Source organism: Fragaria vesca, linkage group LG6 (genome assembly GCF_000184155.1).
Source record: "Fragaria vesca subsp. vesca linkage group LG6, FraVesHawaii_1.0, whole genome shotgun sequence".
Lineage (NCBI taxonomy): Eukaryota > Viridiplantae > Streptophyta > Magnoliopsida > Rosales > Rosaceae > Fragaria > Fragaria vesca.
The window spans coordinates 31,251,012-31,267,905 of NC_020496.1; the positions used below are offsets into that span (position 1 = coordinate 31,251,012).

General features: G+C 41.3%; 3 protein-coding genes and 1 pseudogene across 4 annotated transcripts; 3 read left to right on the forward strand and 1 right to left on the reverse strand.

Annotated features, from left to right (window-relative positions):
- The first annotated feature begins 346 nt into the window (after nucleotides 1-346).
- LOC101305204 lies at nucleotides 347-7,539 on the forward strand (annotated as a pseudogene). The gene is made up of 2 exons (XR_185129.1): nucleotides 347-6,776; nucleotides 7,519-7,539. The product of XR_185129.1 is annotated as a U5 small nuclear ribonucleoprotein 200 kDa helicase-like (transcript).
- A 368-nt stretch (nucleotides 7,540-7,907) lies between these two features.
- LOC101305501 (F-box/FBD/LRR-repeat protein At2g26030-like) lies at nucleotides 7,908-9,191 on the reverse strand. The gene has a single exon (XM_004306046.1). The coding sequence runs from the start codon at nucleotides 9,189-9,191 to the stop codon at nucleotides 7,908-7,910; it is 1,284 nt and encodes a 427-aa protein (XP_004306094.1).
- Nucleotides 9,192-9,765: 574 nt separating this feature from the next.
- LOC101297651 lies at nucleotides 9,766-13,029 on the forward strand. The gene is made up of 3 exons (XM_004304191.1): nucleotides 9,766-9,961; nucleotides 10,989-11,139; nucleotides 11,392-13,029. Exons 2-3 carry the CDS (start codon nucleotides 10,995-10,997, stop codon nucleotides 12,612-12,614), a joined length of 1,368 nt encoding a protein of 455 aa, XP_004304239.1. The 5' UTR covers nucleotides 9,766-9,961; nucleotides 10,989-10,994; the 3' UTR covers nucleotides 12,615-13,029.
- A 1,741-nt stretch (nucleotides 13,030-14,770) lies between these two features.
- On the forward strand, nucleotides 14,771-16,378 carry LOC101305788. Its single transcript, XM_004306047.1, has one exon. The coding sequence runs from the start codon at nucleotides 14,771-14,773 to the stop codon at nucleotides 16,376-16,378; it is 1,608 nt and encodes a 535-aa protein (XP_004306095.1).
- The last annotated feature ends 516 nt before the right edge of the window (nucleotides 16,379-16,894 follow it).

Genomic DNA, 16,894 nt, shown 5'->3' on the forward strand with positions numbered 1-16,894 from the left:
ATAAATCGAAAGGTGTTGGTTTATGCAATCTAAACACTAATTTTTCATTGCACCAATGATCGATCTATTAACTTATCTCCGTTCAGACCACTTTTCCAACTAGAACAAGGAAACAAACTCCATATATTGTTTGACCACTTGACCCGTACGTACGGCTTAGTCAAAAAGCAGCAACGTCAAATTTACTTGGTCGCTACTGCTTGTCCTTGGAAACTATATTCAATCCATGATCCTACCTAAAATAACCCGACCCGATAATACTATCGGACCCATCTGTATATAATTCCAATCTCTCCACGAATCCGAAAATCCCCAATTACAAAAACGAAACCCCAGAAATCTCAGAATGGCGGAAGCTCACGCGCGAAACAACCAATACCAGCTCCGTTCTAATTCCGGTCTGGTCCTGACGTCCGACTCTCGATCACGTGACACTCACGCGCCAAGCGGCGAGGCTGAGTCTCTCCGCGGCAGAATCGACCCCAATCACTTCGGTGATAGGGCTCACACCGCAAGGCCGAAGCGTCACCGCCGCGACCCTACTCCGGAACCCGCTTTGATTTACGGTTCGACCAAACGGTGTCGTTTTTCGGAAGAGAGCGTGCTGACTACGATGGAGGAAGACGGCGCCGTTTACAGGCCGAAGACGAAGGAGACTCGGGCTGCGTACGAGGCCTTGCTTCACCTGATCCGGCAGCGGTTGGGAGACCAGCCGGCGAGCGTTGTGCACGGCGCCGCCGACGAGGTTCTGGCCGTGGTTAAAGGTAAGAGCTTTGATAAGAGAAAAGAGATTGAGAATTTGTTGAATTCAGTTGGTGATGATTTCTTTGATCAGTTTGTTCAGATTGGGAAGCTCATCACCGATTACGGTGGTGATGATGACGTGGCTGGTTGTGATGATGTTGATTTTGATGTCGGAGTTTCGGTTGATTTCGAAGAAGAGGAGGAGGATGACAATGGTGTAGGTATGGTTGTGGAGGAGGAGGATGAGGAGGAGGAGGAGCAAAAGGAGTTGTCGGTGGGCGGTGGTGCCCCGATGAGTGTTGATGGTGATGATGTGATGGTGGGAATGTGAATGTTCATGACATTGATGCTTACTGGGTGCAGAGGAAGATATACGAGGCTTATGAGAGAAAGATTGAGCCACAAGAATGCCAGAAGCTAGCCGAAGAGGTGGTTGGTATACTCGGTGAAGGTGATGCTGGGGATGTGGAGTCGAGGCTGTTGGAGAAGCTCCGGTTTGAGAAGTTTGGGCTTGTTAAGTTTTTGCTGCTGAATAGGGTGAAGATTGTGTGGTGTACTCGTTTGGCTAGAGCTGGAGGTGGAGATGAGAGGAACATAATCGAGAAGGAGATCTTGCGTTTGGGTCCTGATTCGGCTGCAATTGTGGAGGAGCTGTGTTTGACGAGGGCTAGTGTGAAAGAGAGGGGGAAGAGTAGGGAGATGAGTATTAAAGCAGAGGCTCACAAGTTAAAGAAGGCTGAGGTTGTTGACGGGGATGAAAAAAGTGGTGATTGGTGGAGGAACCAGGATCAGCTGCTTGATCTCGACAGCCTTGCACAAGAACAAAGTAGAAGACTGTTGGCGCCAAGCCAGTTTGAACTTCCAGAAGGGTCTTACAGACAGTCAAGGAAGGGATATGAAGAAATCCGTGTGCCAGCATTGAAGCCTAGACCTTTTGACTCTGATGAGAAACTTGTGCAAGTGTCTGCCATGCCAGAGTGGGCTCAACCAGCTTTCAGAGGAATGACTCAGTTGAATAGGGTACAAAGTCGAGTCTATACGACTGCCCTTGAAGCAGCGGACAATATTCTCTTATGTGCTCCTACCGGGGCAGGGAAAACTAATGTTGCAGTGCTCACTATACTTCAGCAGTTGGGGCTGCACATGAATTGGGAGGATGGTTCAATAGATCACAGTAAGTACAAGGTTGTATATATTGCGCCCATGAAAGCTCTTGTTGCTGAAGTTGTTGGAAATCTGTCTAATCATTTGCAGGACTATGGTGTCACGGTAAGGGAGCTAAGTGGTGACAACACACTGACTCGCCAACAAATTGAAAAGACTCAAATTATCGTTTCAACTCCTGAAAAGTGGGACATCGTTACTAGAAAGTCTGGAGATTATATTTGTACAGAACGGGTCAAGCTTCTCATCATTGACGAAATTCATCTTCTCCATGATAGTAGAGGCCCGGTTCTTGAAAGTATAGTTGCACGAACTGTCAGGCAGATTGAGACCAGGAAAGAGCATGTCCGCCTGGTGGGATTATCTGCTACACTCCCTAACTATGAAGATGTGGCATCGTTCTTGCGTGTTGATAAGAAGGGTTTGTTTTATTTTGACAATAGTTTCAGACCTATCCCTCTTTCACAACAGTATATTGGAATTACTGCAAGGAAGTCATGGCAGAAGTACCAGTTGATGAAGCAACTCTGCAGTGAAAAGGTGATGGCTGTTGCCGGAAAACATCAAGTTCTCGTTTTTGTGCACTCAAGGAAAGAAACAGTGAAAACAGCTGGTGATATAAGAGATGCTGCACTTGCTAATGATACCCTTAGTAGTTTTCTGAAAGAGGACAGTGCTAGCTGCGAAATCATTCGTAGTGAATTGGTCAAAATCAAGAGTAACGATCTCAAAAGTCTTTTACCGTATGGTTTTGCCATTCATCATGCTGGTTTGGACAGGGTGGACCGTCAACTGGTCGAGGATCTCTTTGCTAAAGGGCATGTACAAGTTTTGGTTTCCACCGCAACGCTTGCTTGGGGTGTGAATCTGCCAGCTCACACCGTGATTATCAAAGGGACCGAAATCTATGATCCAGAAAAGGGACAATGGACTGAACTAAGTCCCCTTGATGTTATGCAGATGTTGGGTCGTGCAGGAAGACCTCAGTATGATTCGCATGGAGAAGGAATTATCATTACTGGCCACAAGGAACTGCATCGCTATCTCTCTTTAATGAACCAACAACTTCCCATTGAAAGTCAATTTCTGTCCAAGTTGGCTGATCAATTGAATGCAGAAATCGTTCTTGGAACTGTTCAGAATGCTAGAGAAGCTTCTCATTGGTTGACATACACTTATATGTATGTTCGCATGCTAAATAATCCTACCCTCTATGGCTTGGAAGATGATGTTCTGACAAAATATAGTAAGTTGGAAGAGAGGCGAGCTGATTTGATCCATTCCGCTGCAACCATCTTGGAGAAGAACAATATGATCAAGTATGATAGGAAAAGTGGATACTTCCAGGTTACAGAATTGGGTCGCATTGCCAGTCATTATTATTTAACACATGGAACAGTATCCACATATAATCAGCATCTAAAGCCAACAATGGGGGACAGTGATCTTTGTCGGTTGTTCTCCCTCAGTGAAGAATTCAAGTTTGTAACTGTGCGGCAGGATGAAAAGATAGAACTAGCGAAACTTTTGGACCGCGTTCCAATTGTGGTGAAGGAAAACCTAGATGATCCCAGTGCCAAGATTAACGTTTTGCTGCAATCCTATATTTCACAGCTGAAGCTTGAAGGTTTTTCATTGGCATCTGATATGATTTATATTACTCAGAGTGCAGGGCGCCTTCTACGAGCTCTTTTTGAGATTGCCTTGAAACGAGGATGGGCTGAAGTGGCAGAGAAGGCTTTGAACTTGTGTAAAATGGTCAGCAGGAGGATGTGGACTGTCCAAACACCCTTTCGCCAATTCAATGGGTTGATAACAAATGATATTTTGATGAAGTTGGAGAAGAAGGATTTAGCCTGGGAAAGGTATTATGACCTCTCTTCACTGGAGCTAGGGGAATTTATTCATTTCCCTACCTTTGGCAGAACACTTCATAAATTGGTCCACCAGTTCCCTAAATTAAACCTTGCAGCCCATGTGCAGCCTATTACTCACACGGTATTGAAATTTGAGCTCAGTATAACACCGGATTTTCAATGGGAGGACAAAGTTCATGGATATGTGGAGCCATTTTGGGTAATAGTTGAGAATAATGATCGAGAGCATATTCTTCATCATGAATATTTTCTGTTGAAAAAACAGTCTATGGATGAAGATCATACTTTGATCTTTACGGTGCCAATTTATGAACCTCTTCCACCTCAGTATTTTATCCGTGTTGTGTCTGATCGGTGGCTTAGGTCCGAGACTGTTTTACCTGTTTTATTCAAGGACCTTGTCTTACCTGGTAAGTGTCATCCACCGACTGAATTATTGGACTTGCAACCACTTCCTGTGACTGCATTGAAGAATCCGTTATACGAAACCCTGTATGATCAAGATCTTATGCATTTCAATTCTGTCCAGACTCAGGTCTTCACTGCTTTGTATAATTCAGATGACAACATTTTAGTTGCTGCACCAACAGGAAACGGAAAGACCATATGCACAGAGTTTTCGATATTGAGGAATCATCAAAAGAGTACTGAACCTGAAGGTTGTGTCATGCGTGTTGTGTACATTGCACCTTTTGATGCAATTGCCGAGGTAACTTATGTTGACTGGAAGAAGAAATTCGGAGATGGTCTCAAACTGCAGGTTGTAAAATTAACTGGGCAAACAACCATGGACTTCAAACTGATTGAGCAAGGTCATATTGTCATCAGCACTCCAGAGAAGTGGGAGTATTTATCCCGTCGCTGGAAACAGAGAAAGAATATTCAACTGGTCAGTCTTTTCATTTTGGATGAACTCCACTTGATTAGTGGTGAGGTCGGACCGATCATTGAGACGATAGTCAGTAGGATGAGATTAATTGCAAGTGAACCTGAGAACAAAATTCGATTTGTGGCTCTTTCAAGTTCTGTTGCAGATGCAGAGGACCTTAGAGAATGGCTGGGAGATGCCCGCCTTTTCAATTTTTCTCCAGCTGTGCGTCAAGTGCCTTTGGATATAGACATTCAGGGGGTTGATTTAGTGAACTCTTTTGCGAGGCTGGAAGCTATGGTGAATGCAACAAAAACTGCAATTGTTCAACATGCCAAGAAAGGGAAACAAGCTCTTGTGTACGTTCCTACAGTGAAGCATGTCCGATTAACTGCTAAGAATCTGGTGACGTACTCAAATTCTGACACTGCCGAGAATTTGTCATTTTTATTGCAGTTTTCAGAAGATATTGGAAAAGTTGGTGATGAAAACTTGCGCAGCAATTTGAGATGTGGGGTGGGCTACTTGCATGAGGGATTACCCAGTGAGGATCAACGAGCTGTGACCAAGCTTTTTAAAGATGGATCAATCCAAGTGTGTGTTGTGAGCAGTTCAATGTGTTGGGGAGTGCAGTTGTCAGCCCATTTGGTGGTTGTGATGGGAACCCAGTATTATGATGGTACTGATTTACCTGTTACTGATCTGTTGCATATGATGGGTCATGCCAATCAATCGCAGCTAAATGATTCTGGGAAATGTATAATCCTTTGTCAAACGCCTCGTAAAGAATACTACAGGAAGTTCTTGTATGAAGCATTCCCTGTTGAAAGCCATTTGCACCATTACCTACATGATGTCATAAATGCTGAAGTTGTTGCTGGTATTATTGAAACAAAGCAAGACACTGTGGATTACCTTACTTGGACCTTCTTGTATAGGAGGCTGTCAAAAAATCCCAACTATTATACACTCCGGGGAGTTACTCCCCGACATCTTTCTGTCTACCTCTCAATGCTTGCGGAAACTACGATTGATGATTTGAAAAGAAGCGGGTGTCTTACCATCGAAAATGACGTGGAACTTTTTGCTTCGAACCTTGGCTTCATAGCATCGTATTATTACGCCAAGTGTACTACCATAGAGCGTTTCAGTTCTTCCTTAACTTCCAAAACAACAGTGAAGGGTCTTCTACAGATTCTAGCTCAAGCTTCAGAGTTTTCAGAACTTCCTATACGACCAGGGGAGGAAGATGTGGTCCGAAGGTTAGCTAACCATCAGAGGTTTTCCTTTGAGAATCCGAAATACACAGACCCTCATGTTAAAGCACTTGCTCTGCTTCAGGCCCATTTCTCTAGACAACCTGTGGGTATGGAGCTGGCTTTGGACCAACAAGTGGTGCTGACAAGTGCAAGTAGGTTAATTCATGCAATGGTTGATGTGTGTTCCTGCAATGGGTGGCTAAGAGTTGCTCTCCTAGTGATGGAAGTCAGCCAGATGTTAAAGCAGGGATTGTGGAGGGGTGACTCAGAGCTTCTACAAGTTCCTCACTTCACAAAGGAGTTGGCAAAGAGATGCCAAGAAAATCCTGGAAAGAGTGTGCAAACCGTATCTGATTTGAAGGAGATGAAGGACGATATGAGGCGTGAACTCCTCCAGTTGCCAGAGACAGAGTTGATGGCTGTTGAACATTTTTGCAAACGATTATTTCCAGACATAGTGATAGATTATGAGGTGCTGCAGAGTGAGAATGTAAGGGCTGGAGAAGAGTTCACTATGGAAGTGACTCTTGAGTTTAGGCATGAGGTGAGAACAGCGCAGCTGGGCTGTGATGAGGCTAAGAGGTACCCCACGGCCATGGACAGAGAAGACTGTTGTTGGGTTGTTGTGACCGATACCGATAAGCTTGACTCAATTGTCGCTATGAAGAGAGTTTCCCATGTTAAGAAGTTGACGAAAGTCCCGCTTACAATTGCCGCTCCTGCAGAAGCTGGAACGAAGGCAAATTATAAACTGTTTCTGATGTGTGATTCCTATATGGGATGTGATCAGGAATCTGACTTGATTCCTGTTGAAATAAAGTAGTCTGATCGAAGCATCACTTGAAAACTTCTCTGATGAGCCAGGTGTTGAGCTTGCTGCTTGTACTTGTAAACTTCCATTATCCATGCTACTTTGAGTTTTGTTTTCAATTTCTTTTTTCTAATTGGATAGAATTATGAATGGAAAGACCAGACATAAATGTTATACTTTGATTCATGGAATTTTGCTTTGTAGCATAACCTGGATATCATATGATCTTTTTCAGATATCCTTTAATTTTATGTCTTTAGTTATTCATAATTTTTTATACAATATCGAAAAATTGGCTCCAAAGCCCTTCTGGTTAATCATAAATTTGCTGCCTTGCAGTAATAGACCTTTATTTTGTACTTCAAATTTGGTGTTCTCTTCTTAATTGGTGCCAGAGTTGATATAGACTACTACACTAGTGTTTGTTTCTTATGATATTAAGCTTGATTTTTCAGATACTTGCCGGCTGTAAAGTTCTATATCATCATATTTACTTTGGCTTATAAGATGTTAGTTACTGTGTATTAGGCCAGAAGGCACCACTGTCTAATAGAAACTGCTTCGCTGAAAGTAGAAGACCAATGTTTGAATGCCTTTGGGTCAGAGTATGCTAGCTGAATCATTTTAACAGACTTTTCATGCGTTTCTTGAACGTTCTTTTGGCATTCTTTTAGAATATCAAATAATCTTACTCGATGAAATTCATTTGATCTCCAGACAGAACTTATTGAACATACACTGTCTCCAAAATCTCACTCAATTGATTGATTCAATTACAGGGTTTTGTGAGTGCAGGGAGGAAGCAGACTCGCTTTGCAAAGCAACAACAATTGGGACGAGGAAATGGTTTGATCTGCCAGGAATTGAACCTGTTTACACAGGTTATGCTATTGTTCATACTCTGTAGTGTTATGTCTTAGATAGGGATTCAAAACTGTCTTAGCATCATACTGTATATATCCATCTTTGTATAAAAAATAAAATAGAATCTCAATATCATACAAGAAACTTTTAGAATACATTAGTCAAGAAACTTATATATACACCATTGGCTAAAGAAAGCTTAACATCTAAAAGATGAAGACAACCGTTGCAGGTATAATCAAGATCATAAACTGAAACAATGGATCAGCTAGTCTTTGATAGTAATGCTCGAACCTATACTGTTTTGCCGTGAATGTTTCTCACAGATTGTTTGGGCAATATCCAGGATTCCAGATTGCTTTTGGTGCCATCCAACGCAAGGAATCCCAGAATTCAGAATCTATTTTCTCTGTTGGATAGTTGACAATGTCGACCTGAAGTTTTGTGAGAAGAGGCAGCGGTGGAGAGCAAATCTTCCTGAAATCTTTTGGAAACGTCCAAGCCTCCGGATCATAAACAATTAGGCGTATTGATGCGTAGCAAGAACCATAACCTTTTTCAAGAAAATAGCTGAGAGTAGAAAAGTGTTTCCATGATGACTCAAAGGTGGGTTTCCTGTCCCGAACTGCAACTATACCCCCTTTATATAAGTTTCTAGTTTTCTCAATAATGTGATGCTTCATATAGCCATTGAAAGATAAAAAACTTAGGCCTGGTACATCGATGGTAGCCTTCATGCTATCATGGCATCCAAGCAAGTCAAGACTATACAAGCATCCAGCATGGATGTTGATGTGTTTCAAGTTGCGGCATCTATCCAAGGTTACTTCTGCAATTTCTTCATGTTCAGAAGCGAGGAGTGTAAAAGATTCGAGATTCGCAGCTGTTACTTTAATGGAGTATTTGCAGCGACTCACTTCTAAGGACTTTAGGCTCGAACTTGTAAATGTAAGTAACTTATCAGGTAGCACAGTCAAGCCATGACATGAGTTCACTGAAATATGCTCAATGGAAGGAGACCTAGAAATTAAGCTCATGAACAAAGTATTTTTCATGCCAAACTCCACTCTGTTGAGGGAAATTGTTTTTAGGGATGGAAAACTTATACGTTCCTCAGTGGCTTTTATACTGACACACTCCAAACTTAGTGCAGTTATAGTTTTTGCATTAAGAATGTTATGTGGAAAATAGTAGTAGAGGTTCATAAAGCAGATGTCCAACTCTTTGACACTTTTAGTAGCCGAAAAACTGAGCAACCTCTCTACCACAGTCTTGTCTGCGCAGCGAGATCTCATGTGAAGCCGTAGTTTTTCTAAAGGACTGTCTTTGTCACGCAGCTCCAAGTACCTTACCAAGAAGTTTGTAAACTTTGTATCTTCAACCATGTTGAACTCGTCGCCGTCATTGCCTTCTTCTTGGAGATCTATTACGGGGAGCGAAGACCATATGCCTAGCCAATTCTTCGAAAGAAAGCTCGTGTGAATCGCAAGTTTTGTGGGAAGGTAGCCGAGAATGTGGTGGATAACAAGGTTTGGTAAATGAGGTACGACGGCCATGGCGTTTTGGTCGTCATGAACATTCTGTTCTTTTCTTCTCTCAGCCATCATAGATGGATGCTGCTTGTAGATATGGAGAGAGCAACAATCAGATCACAATCCCTGCCATTTATATTATGCATGTTAGAAACTTCCCAATAGGGCAAGGTAAAGGAGGTTAAACTTTAACCTATTCAGAAAAGGATTGTCTTTCAAAACGACGAGTCGTAAAACACAATCCCACTGTACTTCTGTAACACAGAATCACAGTGGCATCCAACGTAATTTTCACCTGCTTCCTTACCTCTTTTGGTAATTACGGCACACCCAAAAAAGGTTACTATCCCCTCCGGATCCCCGAAAAAGGGCTATAAAGCCTCTAGCGCCAAAAACTTTCCCTAAATTCCCAATCTCCATCACTCAGATTCAGATTCCGATTCCCTTTATTTCTTTCTTCGGTCTCAAAATTCTCATTTGATTCCTTCAATTCCTTCTCTTCTCTACCTTTTGATCCAATTTTCATACCTCGCCTTGCCTCCAATTAGATTCTAGGGTTAGGGATTTCAATCGCGAAATTATTTTTTTCGATCTGGAAATTTTCGCCTGATTTGTTTGCGTATATAGTTTTTCAGTGCTTGAATTTATCTGGGTCGTCCAGAAATCTCCCAGATTTTTCTGATTTATGAGAAATTTTTGAACTTTATGAACTTTCTATTTTTGTAATATTTCTTCTGCTTTGTGCTTTTGTAATTAATTGAGTGTGGTAAATTTTGGGTTCTGAGAAGCTGGTTTGTGGGTGATTTTGGATTTGTGAATTGCTTGGGCGCCACTATTTTCAGGTAAAGACCAGCTCTTTCAGCTCAGTAAGTTAAAAGAGAAGAAGATTAAGATGGATTTATTACTTTTAGTACTGTACTATATGCTTTTTATATAAGTGAAAGCAGGTAATATTGTAGGGCTTTATTTTATGCTTGTTTGGACTATGTCGTTTCGCTTGTAATTCACATGCATACATTGCAGTATGAATATGGTAAGATTGTTTATTTTTACAAAAGATGATGCAAGTTAGATTCCGGTTCTTTTCTGTTGAACATAATACAGCATCCTTTTTAAAGGAGTATATGTCAGAATCAATGACTAATAAAAGTAAAAAGAAGTGAAAGACACCTTCCTTGAGTGTGCATATATGCATATCTATGTGGTGGATTATGAATTGGTCTATGGGATCCATATGGTCTAATATAAACATAGTAGTGCCGAATTTAGTGACATCAGAATATTTACTGTAGCTATATATGATGACTCTTTGTGTGTAGTAATAGCAGTGGCGGAGGGAGAAAAGTTTAACCATGGGGGCAAAATAAAAAAAACAAACACAATAGACCTACTATTGATTAATATATGGTCAAAAAGAAGACATTTTTACTCTAATATGCGGCTATTGCTGTGCCAAAACTCTAACTTAAAGTCAAGGAGTTAAAATAGTAGGGTTGCAAGGGCTAGGATATCTATTTCAAGTAGACAATTAGTGGGGTTTCACCACTTTTTTCAGCTGGTGAGGGCAAAATACATGTTCTTATGTGGGCAAAGATACATCATGTGAACACTTGTTGACATCCCATTGTGGGCACAGGTGAGCCATTGGGTAGTATTGAATTCTTTTTTGTTTACTGACTGAATCATTTTTGTCATGAATATGGTGGCTATATGTATTCAAATGTGCAAGACTGTTTACTGAATGTTACCTAGTATACAAACTATTTAGAAGCTTTGTTTCCTGCTTTTCCAGTTCTTCATAGGTTGGTCTTAGTGTAAGTCCTATTTTGCATATTCAAAGCACCACTTCAAATGTGGCTTTACTTGCAGGACAAAATGATTAACAAACGATCTTTTGCTGATGAGGGTTCTTATGAGGTTGCTTGTAAGCACCCTAGACATTTGGAGCACTATAATGAGCATGCTCCATATGTGGATGTTTTTCATTTTAGTGATGCTTCCCAGAAATTTCAAATTCCAGGTATCAAATAGTTGTTATATATAATTTGGTTCTCAAATCATGCATATATATTAGGGTTTTTTTTTTTTTTTCTAGGATAGTGTATCCAATTCACATTCTGTAGTTGTAGATGCAATCTGGACACGAAATGAATTTTGACTTCTAAAAGAAATCATGCCACCAGGACTAATGCATGGTTTTCAATTGTCAAACTTGGAGTAGAATTTGTATATGTTCTGTTTGACTGATAACTGATATATTTACTGTATGAAGATGGTGAAGATGAGGGGAATTGTAAGTTTCAAGAGGGAGAAGGGTCTGCAGCTGCAAGTGACATGGCAACTGAGGTCTCAAATGACACTTACAAAGAACTTGAGACTGGTGCTTCTGGAAGCATGGCCAAATATTTGGGGGTCAACAACTGTATTGTTGACGCTAATGTAAGATCTGAGTCAGAAGCTCATCTTTCATTATTCCCTGAATTTTTCGGACATGTAAACCAATTGAGGGATATACTTCATTCTGACAAGATCTGTTCATCTCCTGTTGATTATTCTCCTCATAACCTAGTTCCTGTCGGGCCTGAGCATCAAGCTTATGTTCCAGACTTGGGCCATGAGGGTTCTCACACTTCAGACAATCTGACTGACTTGGATTCTCAACCTGAACGTCCTTTGGGTGTTAATGAGGAAAAGCGAATGGGTACCTGTGTCCTTTCTATGCCTGACCTTGATGCATCTACAAACTCTTTCTGTGAAGATTTGGGAGCCAGAGACAACTGTATGTGTGCTGATTCAGGTTCTGTAAGATGTGTCAGACAGCACATCACAGACGCTAGGCAGAAATTAAGGGAAGACCTTGGACATGAGCTTTTTGAAGAGTTGGGCTTTTATGAAATGGGGGAGGTGGTTGCAGAGAAATGGAGTGAAGAGGAAGAGCATCTGTTTCATGATGTTGTTCTCTCTAACCCTGCATCATTGGGTAAGAATTATTGGCATAGTCTCTCTATGGCTTTTCCTTCACGAACGCATATGGATATTGTCAGCTATTATTTTAATGTCTTTATGCTCCGGAGGCGTGCTGAGCAGAATAGGTTTGATCCACTAAACACTGATAGCGATGATGATGAGTTGCAAAAAACTGAATTTGGACTGGTGGAGGATGATGAGGAGCCTGTGGTGGTATCTCCTGTTAATTTAGATGCTTCTGCTAATAATCAGGAAGACCGCTTACGGGATGGCCAAGAATACATTGAAGATGCAGATGACATAGATGGTTATGACGATGCTTCCGTGGTTTGTTGCAAAGGTATAAATGAGAATGAGGAGGGTGATCTAGATGACGGCACAAGAGCATCTCATGCTGGGAATTTCCCTGGTGATGGTGTCAGAGCTGCTGAATCTCAGCTTTTGTGTAAAACTCCTGACACTAATAGGGGGGACTATGATATTCAAGATGATTCTTGCACATCTTATGACTATCAGCGAGACAGTTAATTGATAGTACCATGGGAAATCATGCAATAGACTGCAGTGCAGGATGAACATGCTGCGTATGCATTTGACTGAACCTATTTGCTTTTTTGAGTCAATAAGTTCAAGAAGCAAAGGGAAGCCGAGGATTTTCAAACTGGTTCCATTACGAAGTAGATTTCGTTCAATGTCTTCAGGTATTGGAAGATGGGACGTTGCTACAGATAATGGAGATTGCAATGCACGTTGTGTCCATGGGTTGGGGTGATCTTCAACAGAAATGAAAAAAGTCTGTTGCGAAGATTTTCGCTATCTTTTTGCTGGTATTGAATTCACATGAGGTTCATGTTACAGCCTGAAGGCTTTCTTTGTTTTCTTTTGGTCACACACAAAAAGATTACGGTTCTTATTAACACTATCTGATGTAAATGCATACCACTAAACATAAATATTGGAACCGAATTGTCAAGCTCTCATGAGGTGTACTTGAACTATCGCCACCCGAATTATATCTGCCAAATTAAACGATGCACCACCTTATCCTGATAGCTCTTTCAGAGTATTGTTTTCGTATGAAGCAGAGACCAGACAGTTACCTTCTTTTTTCATGTAACAATAAAGAGGGAATGAAACCTAAATATCATAATGATCGTAACCAATGGAAATAGTAATTGAATGAAAACTAACATATCATCTTAATCAAATCCGAACAGTAAGGTTATTTTTTTCTTTTCTTACAATCTGAAACAGGAATGCAAGAATCTCTTCCACCGGTGACTAGGCGAGCACCAAACATCTTCCCAAGTTTTTAACCCCTCACTGAGCTCCTTCACAACAGTTTCTGCCTTCTTCACACTAACCCGGATCTGATCTCTGCTGTCTCTTTCTCGGATTGTCACCGAGGATGCAGTGTCCACCGTGATCGCAAAACATCGAGCTCATCAGTACGTGCATAACGTTTCCCAATTGAGTTACCATTAGCGTCCATTTTATGAGAAATGCCAGCAGCAGTCAAAGACTTGGAGATGTCCTTAGCAATATCCTCAAACTCTTGGTTACGAACCAGAGGGAAAACTGTGCACTTAAAAGGCGCCACAAGGGGTTAAACCGAAACACATTCAGCTCTTCATCCCCAGCTTTATCTGGTTTAGTATAGAAGGAATGCTCAAAGAGACAATATATAATCCTCCCAATACCAAACGAAGACTCGATCACTGAGGGTGTGAATTTTCTTGCATGTTCTATTGTCTTAACCTTTGAGGTTGTCACCATACTGCTCTTAATAGATACTTTCTCCCCAAGAGTGCAGACAGACAAGTTCACCTCCAATATACTTATTTTTACAAATTTATGAATCACGTCCAATATAAAAGTCTATTTTATGCAAGTCACATATCATCTTTATAAATTCTATCAAACGAAATCGCTCACTTCTCTTTCACTTTAAGAATCACCTAACGAGCCATAAGCTAACAATTTCTGTGTAATCTTCAATTTTTCAGATTTTCAGCACAGATTCAATGCCCTTGTTACACAGGACTGCTATTTTCGCTTATTTTATACTTAACTGTTCATATCTTATTCTGTGTTTGTTCTTCATTTGCAGATAATGCCAGTGCTGCTAATGCTATTGGTCAAGCCTTTTTAATGGGTCAGTTTCAAATCTAGTTTAACACCCAAATTTCCTCACTTTATTACAGAAATGCCCACACCAGGGTATAAAAGCTTCACGGACACAAGAAAGTGGGACAAGAGCCTCAGTCTCTCTCTGAGATCGTAACCTTGCTTTCCATGCAAGGTTTTCTTCACCATCTTTCCTTCCGAATCCGGCATAGCTTTTAGAGAGAGAAAATCCTAGTGTGAGAAAGTGTCACTCACTCTCTCAATTCTTTTCTCTGCTTCCAAACACTGCTCTTCTCTTTCACCGACTCCAAAACCCAAGAAATTCGAGTACCCAAAGACTCCAAGAGAGCCAAAGTGACCAAGATCACATCTTTGGGACCCAGATCTTCTTCTTCTCCAAAACCAAAGCGAACCCAGAGTTAGATTCTTCTCCAATCACCCAGAAATCACAAACTCTGATCTGGGTTATTCTTCTTCCCCTGTTTCTTGAGCTTCCTCTGTTTTTTGGGTCTCTGTAAATGTGAAACAGACCCAGTTTTCAAGTTTGAGTTTTTCTAATGGAGAGAGGTAAAGGGCATGTGTGCAAGCTCTGTGGTCAGAGATTTGTGAGCGGCAAGGTCCTGGGAGGTCACATGAGGTCTCACGCTTTCAAGAATCCGATCAAAGAGAAAAGAGTGCACAAGAAATCCCACGTGGGTTTTCAAGATGAAGGTGCCAATGTGGGTTATGGCCTGAGGCTAAACCCCAAAAGGTCATGGAGATTTTCAGGAAAAGAAGAAGAAGAAGAACAAGAAGAAGAAGAGGTGGAGATTCTGTGCAAGGTTTGTGGGAAAGCGTTTGAGTCAAAGAACAGTCTTTTTGGTCATATGAGGCATCACTCTGTGAAACAGAGGAGTGAGGCTCAGAGGTGTAGAGATTGCGGTAAAGGGTTTGAGTCTTTGAAGTCTTTGGGTGTTCATAGGAGAGTTCATACAAGAAGATTGAAGGGTGTTGATGAAGCAGAGAGGAGTTTAGCCCAGAAGCTTTGGATTGAGAATTTGGAGGTGGTGAGGAGAAAAAGATCTGCAAGATTCAGGTACAGGATTGGTTCTTCTCCTAGTTCTTCATCGTTTTCTGGTTTGAATTTGAATGAATGTGGATTTGGTAATGGGTGTGGAGTAGATATAGAAGAGGCTGCTTTTTGCTTGATGATGATTTCCAGGGGTTTAGGGAATTGGGGTCAGATTAGTTCAGTGACTGAGTCCTCAAATAACAACTCGTTTTCTGTTGAGGTTGTGTCACCGAGTCAAAAGAAGCGATTTAGGGACAATGAGGTGGGGGGTTTTGGTTGTGATGGTGATTCTGGGTCTTCACAGATCAAAAGGGCCAAGGTGGAGATGTCTGCTGATTGTGTTTTGGATTATGAGAATGGCTCTAGTGTAAAGGCAGTGTCTGAATTTGGTGATGGGTTTCTAAGTGATGAGATGCCTAAATCTGGGTTTGTGTTATATGGCATTGAGGAATTGGATGTCAAAATGAGTGAGGAAGTGGAAGTGGGTTTATCAGGTTTGGGGTCTATGAAGTTTGGTTTGAGCAAGGGGGCTGTGTTGAAGGCTTGTGATTCTGTGAACAAAGTGGTGTGTGCTACTGAATCTGAAACCTTTGCTGATTCTGAGAAGAAAAGAGAACACATGTGCAGGATATGCAGAAGGGTTTTCAGTAGCCCTCAGGCACTTGGAGGCCACCAGAGAGTTCATAAGAGAGATCACAAAAGTTCAGGGCTGAAGAATGAGGATGGTGAAGACAGAACTCAGATTGGCACATTTTGTGAGACTGAGGATAAGTGCAATCCTGCCAAACTTCAATGTAGTTATAGCTCAGTGGAGCAGGAGATGGAAACTGTAACAGTGGGAGGTTCTGAGAGAAAGGGTCACATTTGTGGAATATGCTTGAAGGTTTTTCCATCAGGTCAAGCTTTGGGTGGTCACAAGAGGTCTCATTATGTCAAGGACTCGGAGATAGCGACAGAAGAGACCAGAGTAATGAAGCAACAGATTTCTGATATCTGTGATGCATTTGAAGTCGGTCACAAACTTCAGGAGGAGAATGATGGTGTTGAATATAAGCCATGGTGGACTGGAACTGAACAGAAGCATGAGATGCTGGTGGGTTTGATCCCCAACTAAGAAGTGACTGCATCAATGAAGTTTCTAGTGGTATTTGCTAGTTCATAAGTAGAGGTAAAAGCTTCCCTCCCTGCTGCTGAAGCTTTTGGTGGCAATCCAATTTTGTGTCCTACTTTCTGGATTTGCCTTTTGATACATTCATATAGCTGCAAATTTGTAGATTACTGATTCATATGTGGAGCTCAAGTCCTGTAATGTGACCATTTTTTGTAATTTTGATTTACTATATAGTTCACTCCCTATCAATACATTCTTTTCCACTCTTTTGCTTTCAGTTGAGAGAATATAACACCTAATTTTAGGACCCTTTTCTACAATTGGTTAGACCAACCAATTACACTACAACTTCCTTTTGTTTAGCATGTAGCATAACATCACATAATTGATGTTTACTTCTCCCCATTATCCATATATAATGTATCAATTTCTTTTTGCAAGCAACCTTAGACTGAGACACCATATAGTAGAATCCTTACAAACTTTGAAGCTGTTCCTTTAGCTGAGAGCGATATCACT